The sequence below is a fragment of the Thermobia domestica genome, chromosome 6, assembly GCF_964235325.1.
Source record: "Thermobia domestica chromosome 6, izTheDome1.hap1.1, whole genome shotgun sequence".
Classification (NCBI taxonomy): Eukaryota; Metazoa; Arthropoda; class Insecta; order Zygentoma; family Lepismatidae; genus Thermobia; species Thermobia domestica.
Genome location: NC_137459.1, coordinates 186644094 through 186653245, shown reverse-complemented (window position 1 = coordinate 186653245; position 9152 = coordinate 186644094). Strand labels below are relative to the sequence as shown.

The 9152-nt window shown below is 48.2% G+C and overlaps 1 protein-coding gene across 1 annotated transcript; it reads right to left on the bottom strand.

The window, feature by feature from the left end:
* Positions 1–4364: 4364 nt before the first annotated feature.
* Positions 4365–6926, bottom strand: LOC145687390 (uncharacterized). The gene has a single exon (XM_081760847.1). The coding sequence runs from the start codon at positions 6924–6926 to the stop codon at positions 4365–4367; it is 2562 nt and encodes an 853-aa protein (XP_081616973.1).
* Between the last annotated feature and the right edge of the window lie 2226 nt (positions 6927–9152).

Here is a 9152-nt window from a genome sequence, read left to right as displayed (position 1 = left end):
AATGAAAACTGACAACTGGTGGAAGAACAGTCCACGGAGGAATAGGAAGGAATCCCAATGGACAGAGAGCAGGAACTTCCAGTCCTAATGAAGCCACAAGGTCTAGAGCACGAATGCCAAAAGGCCGAGTAGCAGTGGGTCGTGCTTGATATCTGGCGTAGCGAGCACCAGCCTCAAGTGCAAAGGCCGAAGGATGGGCAGGTAAGGCTTGAATATGGATGTAATAGCGCAGAAGCAGGCAGTCTCGACGGTGGGAAAGAAATGGCTCATGAGCCTCAACATAGAGACTAGGAATAGGGCTGGTTCGAAAAGCTCCAAGCGCCAAACGAAGGCCAAGATGATGAACTGCATCCAGATGACGGAGGATGGAAGGTCGAGCAGAACCATAGGCAACACAGCCATAGTCCAATTGGGAGCGGATGAGGCTACGATATAAACGCAGCATCACCACACGGTCAGCACCCCACGAAAGATGAGACACCATACGTAGTAAGTTCAAGGAGCGAAGACAGCGATACTTTAATTCCCGAACATGAGCAGCCCATGTAAGTCTGCGGTCAAACTCCAAGCCCAGAAAACGAACATGATCGACATAGGACAATCGAGAACCGCCAAGGAACAGGTCAGGATCGTAAGCACATTGACGTAGGCGACAAAAATGTACACAGTGTGTTTTGGTGAGAGAAAAGCAGAAGCCAGTAGTGGAAGACCAGCTTTGAAGACTGTTAAGCACTAACTGTAACTGGCGAGTAACAGTACGGAGGTCACGTGAGCGACAGTAGATAGTAAAGTCGTCCACATAAAGCAACCCATTAACTGTAGGGGAGAGTTGCGACATCACACTGTTCACAGCTACAGCAAATAATGCGACACTTAACACACTACCCTGGGGAACACCATTTTCCTGTGAAAATGGAGCAGAAAGAATAGCTCCCAGCTTGACTCGAAAAGTACGTTGTGCAAGAAAGTTCTGGATGAAGAGAGCCAAGTGGCCACGTAAGCCCCAGAGATGTAGTTGTTGTAAAATACCATAACGCCAAACAGTGTCGTAGGCCTTTTCAAGATCGAAGAAGATGGCTATCAGATGTTCTTGATGACGAAAGGCATCCTGAATAGCACTTTCGAGATGCGCCAGATGATCAGTAGTAGAGCGGAAGCGTCGAAAGCCGCACTGAAGATTAGTAATGAGGCCATGGTGTTCAAGAAACCAGACTAATCGGGCGTTGATCATCTTCTCCAACAGTTTACACAGACAGCTTGTCAAGGCGATTGGGCGGTAGCTTCCACTAGAAGTAGCAGGTTTGGCAGGCTTCAATATAGGAAGAATAAAGGCTTCACGCCAGGCAGCAGGGAAGGAGTCTTCAAGCCAGATACGGCTGTACAGTTCAAGTAGATGTTGTTTGCCATCATCAGGGAGGTGCCTGAGCATAGCATAACAGATGCCGTCAGGACCAGATGCCGTATCCTTCGTAGAAGCCAAGACCGCAGCAAGTTCAGCAGGAGTAAAAGGGAGATTGTAAGGTTCCACAGTCCGGGATCTGAACTGAAGTGGCGTAGATTCGATGCGTTGTTTATGAGTGAGGAATTCAGTTGAGTAGTGAGTAGAACTGGATACATCAGCAAAATGACGTCCCAATTCAGCAGCGATTCTATCCTTATCAGTAACCATAACACCATCAATGACAAGAGATGGGACCGCAACAGTGGAAACATGGCCCTGGAGACGACGAATCTGCGACCAAACCGCTGTCATGGAGCTGCCAGCAGTAAGTGAAGAAACATAAGTGCGCCAGCTTTGACGTTTTGCTTGCTTAATGAGATAGCGGGCGCGAGCACGAAGACGACGAAATTGAGCCAAATTATCGGCTGTAGGAGCACGATTAAATGTACGGAGTGCTCGACGCCGGGCCAGAATAGCATCACGAATCGCATCAGACCACCAGGGAACAGTGCGTTTGCACCGGGAACCACCATAAGTAGGAATAGAGTCAACTGCAGCTGCCAGGAGACTCTGCTGAAAGGCGTTACAATGCTCATCAACAGTAAAACTAGGTTCTAAAGAGAAATGAAAAGTTGCAGAAAAATTACCCCAGTCTGCTTTACGTAGATTATAGCCAATGAACGGAGTGGAAGGGTTGAGCGGAAGACCATGTACAAGAATAGGGAAGTGGTCACTGCCACACAGGTCATCATGCACACGCCAAGTAAGATGGCCACCAAGTTGAGGACTACAGATGGAGAGGTCCAAATGGGAGTAAGTACCAGTAGCACTAGTAAAATGTGTGGGACTGCCATCATTAAGGAGCAAGGAGTTGGTGCTATCCAGGAAACTGGCAATCTCGTGACCTCGAGGCTCAGTACGAGGAGAGCCCCATAATGCATGGTAGCAGTTAAAGTCACCCACAAACAAAAAAGGAGGTGGAAGCTGGCGTACAATCAATTCAAGATCAACAGCACTAAATGCGTCATGACGCGTAAGATAGACACAGCAAACCGTAACAGGTTGTCTTAAGAAGACACGAACAGCTAGAAGCTGGAAAGCACTGTTTACATGTAGGAGAGTAGAGTGGTAGGCATCAGACACACCAATTGCCACACCACCCGCTGCACGACCGCTAGTAAGCTGATCATGACGATATATCGTGTAACCAGAAAGGACAGAGTTACTAGTAGATGTAAAATGCGTTTCCTGAAGACAGAAGATTATAGGATGAAACGTTGTCAATAACTGCTTGAATTCTGCGTAGTGAGTGGAGTATCCATTTAGATTCCATTGAAGAAGAGCCATGGTCAACAAGAGTCAAGCACAAGAAGTGAAGTACTGCGCCGGTCTTTTTCACAGCCTTCCACAAGGGTGAAGCTATCAAGCTTCTCTTCCACCGTAGCATCCATAAGAGACTCATTATCACTGGAGAGGCTATGTGATTTATGTCTCTGTTTCTTCGCCCCAGGCGGACTAGCAGACTGGGTGCGTGAAGCTTTCTTCGTTGGTTGGTCAGAAAAAGCTGCAGAAGAGGTGGAGGCAGCCTTGGAAGCCTGGGCTTGGAGTTGTTTCTTCCGTTCCTTTTTACTGAGGGGTTTCGGCGGAGGCTGATTATTGGACTGCGTCAAGAAATGGGCGATCGATGGAGTAGAGGCAGATGATGTAGTACTAGTAGACTGAGCAGCAGACGTCTGAGACTTAGGAGTGGGCTTAACACTTCTGGAAGGCGAAGGGTCCGTTGATGGAGGCTTACGTTGCGAAGCAGTAGATGACTTTTCCTTCGTGCGTGGGAGATCTGAGTTTGTAGACGGAGCAGTGGCACGGGACGCCTTGGGAGAGGCGGGCACACTGCGAACCTGAACATCTGTCTGTGTGGCAGAGTCAACCGTCTGAGTTCCTTGGGATCGACTGTTTTTCAAAAGAGAAGAAAAACTAGTGCCGAAGGTGACCTTTGGTTGGATACGTCTTTTAGCCTCAGCTGCAGAGATCTTTTCGATGACCATCAGTTCGCGGATTTTCTTTTCGGCCACAAATTGAGGGCAGTCACGTGACCAGGCTGGGCGGTCACCTTTACAGTTGGCGCACTTCGGTGGGGCCGCACATGGGGCCTGACCATGGGCTGCAGAACTGCAATTTCCACAGAGACCAGCTGCATTGCAGGAAGGTGCGGAATGTCCAAAATGCTGGCAGTTGAAGCATCGCATCGGCAATGGAATGTATGGCCGGACTTTTAATCTATGATACGCAACGTTGAAATGCGTCGGCAGGTCAGGTAGGGCAAACGTAAGGATGTAAGAATCCGTAGGTTGCACCGTACCTGCTTTCTTGGTGGTAATACGATGTACTTCCGTGACGTGACAATCCTGAAGTTCTTCGCAGATTTCAGCCTCTGGTAAGTCTCGTAAATCAAAACAGGTAATAACGCCCTTACTGGTGTTGATTGATTGATTGATTGAAAGGGGGTTTATATGGGCGCGTCGACAGCGAGGTCTTTTGCACCCTTCTCTGACTAGAAAAATGAAGTACCCAAAAACATAAAAGCATGGTATCACAGATATAATAAACTAAAAGCAAAGTCTGGAATACGTAAAAGGTGTTCAGTCATTTATGAATTAAAATGTCATAGCATTCAAGAAATGTGCAAACTCGATACACAAACACAAGGACGGGTTAGTACACAATGACAGGTTAATCTTCTCTGCCGGGGCAGCTCGGCAATAGGTGAACACACGTAGGGCAGCCCAGAATTAGTACTGAATATAACAGTGCAGTAATAGAATAAAAGCAAGGAAATGCTATGACAAGCATAAAATCATGAAAGCTAAGAAATAGTAGATAAAATCAGAAATAAATTAATTAAAAGGAAACGTGAGAAATGCACTCACAGAGCATTCAGAACATGCAGCTTCTGCAAATAATTGAACATTTTCTGAATCATGGATTCATCATCACCAAGCAAGATTGCCATATCGGCTGGTAATCCAAGTCGAGCTCGCTCAGGAGCAAGAGGCACACATTCCACTAAGAGGTGACGAATACTCAGGGGCTGACCACAATGACGACACACAGTCGGAGGCGTACGTCGCAGAAGATGTGCATGGGTAAGATGACTATGTCCAATACGAAGGCGTGCCAAAGTCCGCTCTTCCAGGCGAGATGGTCGGGAGCTCGTCGACCAGACTCCAAGGTGGGGCTTCACTGCATGCAACTTATTGTGAATCTGCTCATCCCAGTGTGTCTGCCAGCGGTGAAGAAGAAGACAATCGATCACAGGACGAAGATCAGAGCTGGGATGCGGTGACGGAGACTCAGGTCCTGTAAGGGCAGCTTCTCTGGCAACACGGTCAGCACGCTCGTTCCCTGGAATACCAACATGGCCAGGCACCCAACAAAATTGGACATCGCAACCTACAAGTCGTAAGGAACGGCAAGAGAGTAGAATTTGCTGAACTATAGGGTGCACACTTGACACATCCGTGAGACTATGTAAAGCGCTGCTGGAGTCAGAGCACACGAGAACATGTCGGAGATTGCGTCGACGAATATAATGCAGAGTCTCCAGGATAGCAACCAATTCAGCAGTGAACACAGTGGAAGTAGGATGGAGCTTCAAGCCAGCGCTATGATCATCCGTGACGAAGGCACATCCAACAGAATCTTCATGCTTCGAACCATCCGTGTAGAAGACAGCGTAGGTACGGTACGCATCCAGAAAAGAGAAGAACTCCTGACAAAATTGTTGATTGCTGGTAACAGACTTCTTAAATTGCATTAGATGAAAGCTGACAACTGGTGGAAGAACTGTCCATGGAGGAATGGGCAGGAGGCCCAATGGATAGATGGCAGGGACATCGAGTCCAAGAGAAGCCCCAAGGTCTATAGCACGAATGCCAAAAGGCCGGGTAGCAGTAGGTCGTGCTTGATATCTGTCATAGCGAGCACCAGCCTCAAGGGCAAAGGCCGAAGGATGGTCAGGTACGGCACGGATATGGATGTAATAGCGCAGGAGCAGGCAGTCCCGACGGTGGGAAAGAGATGGTTCATGAGCCGCGACATAGAGACTAGGAATAGGGCTAGTTCGGAAACCTCCAAGCGCCAAACGAAGGCCAAGATGATGTACAGAATCCAGATGACGTAGGATGGAAGGTCGAGCAGAACCATATGCAACACAGCCATAATCCAATTGGGAGCGGATGAGGCTACGATATAGACGCAACATCACCACACGGTCAGCACCCCACGAAAGATGGGACACCAAACGTAGTAAGTTCATGGAGCGGAGACAGCGGTACTTCAGGTCTCGAACGTGAACAGCCCAGGTAAGTCGTCGGTCAAACTCCAAGCCCAGAAAACGAACATGATCCACATAGGACAATCGAGAACAGCCAAGGAACAGCTCAGGATCATAGGCACAGTGACGAAGGCGACAAAAATGTACGCAGTGTGTTTTGGTGAGAGAAAAGCTGAAACCAGTAGTGGTAGACCATCGCTGAAGGCGGTTGAGCGCTAACTGCAACTGGCGAGTAACTGTACGGAGATCACGTGAGCGACAGTAGATAGTAAAGTCGTCCACATAAAGCAGCCCATGAACAGAAGGAGAGAGCTGCGACATCACACTGTTCACTGCAACAGCAAACAATGTGACACTCAACACACTACCCTGTGGAACGCCATTCTCTTGTGGAAACGGAGCAGAAAGAGTAGCTCCAAGCTTGACTCTAAAAGAACGTTGTTGGAGAAAATTCTGGATGAAGAGAGCCAAGTGGCCACGTAAGCCCCAGAGATGGAGTTGCCTCAAAATGCCATATCGCCAAGCGGTGTCATAGGCCTTTTCAAGGTCAAAGAAGATGGCTATCAGATGTTCTTGATGACGAAATGCATCCTGAATAGCACTTTCAAGATGCGCCAAATGATCAGTAGTGGAACGGAAGCGCCGAAAGCCACTCTGAAGATTGGAAATGAGGCCATGGTGTTCAAGAAACCAGACTAAGCGGGTATTGATCATCTTCTCCAAAACTTTACACAGACAGCTAGTCAAGGCGATCGGGCGGTAGCTTCCACTGGATGTGGCAGGTTTAGCAGGCTTCAAAATAGGAATAATGTATGCTTCACGCCAGGCATCGGGGAAGGAGTCTTCAAGCCAGATGCGATTGTACAGGTCAAGAAGATGTTGCTTGCCATCCGCAGGCAGGTGCCGGAGCATAGCATAACAGATGCCATCAGGACCAGGTGCCGTGTCCTTCGTAGAATCCAAAATAGCAGCAAGTTCAGCAGTAGTAAAAGGCAGATTATAAGCTTCAGCGGTGGCAGAGCGGAACTGAAGTGGAGTACGTTCGTTGCGTTGTTTATAAGTGAGGAATCCAGCTGAGTAGTGAGTAGAACTGGATACATCCGCAAAATGACGACCTAATGCAGCAGCAATTCTGTCCTGATCAGTGACCATTACACCATTGATAATAAGGGATGGGACCGCAACGGAGGAAACATGTCCCTGTAGACGACGAATTTGCGACCAGACCGCTGTCATGGAGCTGCCAGCAGTAAGAGAAGAAACATAAGTGCGTCAGCTATGACGCTTAGCTTGCTTGATCAGATAGCGGGCTCGAGCACGAAGAAGTCGAAATTGAGCCAAATTATCAGCTGTAGGAGCACGATGAAAAGTACGTAGTGCTCGACGTCGGGCAAGAATAGCGTCACGAATCTCCTCTGACCACCAAGGAACGGTGCGTTTACACCGGGAACCAGCATAGATAGGAATAGAGTCGTGTGCAGCTGCAAGGATACTCTGCTGAAAGGCCTGACAATGACCATCAACAGTAAAACGAGGGTCTAAAGTGAAATGAAAAGTGGCGGAAAAATGATCCCAGTCTGCTCGACGGAGATTGTAGGCAGTGAACGGAGCAGAATGGATGAGCGGAAGACCATGCACAAGAATAGGAAAGTGGTCACTGCCACAGAGATCATCATGCACGCGCCAAGTAAGATGGGCACCAAGTTGAGGACTGCAAATGGAGAGGTCCAAATGAGAGTAGGTACCAGTAGCAGTAGTAAAATGTGTGGGACTGCCATCATTGAGGAGCAATGAGTTAGTGTTGTCAAGGAAAGTGGAAATCTCTTGACCTCGTGGCTCAGTACGAGGAGAGCCCCACAGTGCATGATACGAGTTAAAGTCACCCACAAACAGAAATGGGGATGGAAGCTGTCGAGCAATCTGTTCAAGATCAACAGCAGTAAAGGTGTCATGACGCGTAAGGTAGATACAACAAAAAGTAACAGGTTGTCTTAAGAAGACACGAACAGCTATAAGCTGGAAAGCACTATTCACATGGATGAGAGCAGAATGGTAAGCATCAGAGACCCCAATTGCTACACCACCTGCTGCACGACCTGCAGTAAGCTGATCATGACGATATACAGTGTAACCAGAGAGAACTGAGTTGCTAGTAGAGGTAAAATGCGTTTCCTGAAGACAGAATATGGTAGGATGAAACAATGTCAATAACTGCTTAAATTCCTCGTAGTGTGTGGAATAGCCATTTAAATTCCATTGAAGAAGGGACATGTTCAACAAGCATCGAGAACAAGAAGCGAGGTACCGCTCTTGCCTTTTCCACGGCCTTCCACAAGGGTAAAATCATCGAGCTCCTCCTCCACCATATCATCCATAAGAGACTCGTCATCACTAGGTGGACTACGTGACGTATGCTTCTGTTTCTTCGCCCCAGGTGGGCTAGAAGACTGGGTGCGTGAAGATTTCTTCGATGCCTTGGTAGAAGAAGCAGTGGAAGAGGGAGAGACAGCTTTGGAAGCTTGAGCCTGGAGCTGTTTTTTTCGTTCCTTCTTAGTGAGGGGTTTGGTAGGAGGCTGGCTGTTAGACTGCTTCAAAAACTGAGTTATGGTGTGAGTAGGAGCAGACGAGATAGAGCCAGCTGCCGGAGCGGCAGGAGGCTGAGAAGCAGGAATGGGCTTAACAATTCGTGGAGGCGAACGATCTGTCAATGGAAGCTTAGGCTGCGAAGCAGATGATGATCGGTGCTTCGTGCGAGATAGTCCTGGGTTCACAGAAGTAGTGGTACGGGACGCCTTGGAAGAGACTGGCGCACTGGGAACCTCAACGTCAGTTTGGGTAGCAGAATTGACTGTCTGGGTACCTTGGGATCTGCTGGTCTTTAGAAGCGAAGAGAAACTGGTGCCGAAGTTGACTTTTGGCTGTAGTCTTCGTTTAGCCTCAGCAGCGGAGATCTTCTCGATTACCATCAATTCACGGATCTTCTTCTCAGCCATAAAAGTAGGACAGTCACGTGACCAAGATGGGTGGTCACCTTTACAATTAGTGCACTTCGATGGGGCCACACATGGGGCCGGACCATGAGCTGCAGAACTACAATTTCCACAGATGGCAGAGGCATGGCAAGAAGGGGCTGAGTGGCCAAAATGTTGGCAGTTGAAGCACCGTAAGGGTAATGGTATGTACGGTCGGACCTTTAAACGGTGGTAGGCAACGTTCAAATGCGTTGGAAGGTCAGGTATAGCGAAAGTTATGATGTAAGAATCTGTGGGCTGTACTGTACCATTTCTCTTTGTACTAATACGATGGACGTCTATCACATGGCTATCCTTAAGTTCAGCACATATTTCCGCCTCTGGTAACTCTCTCAAATCAAAGCAA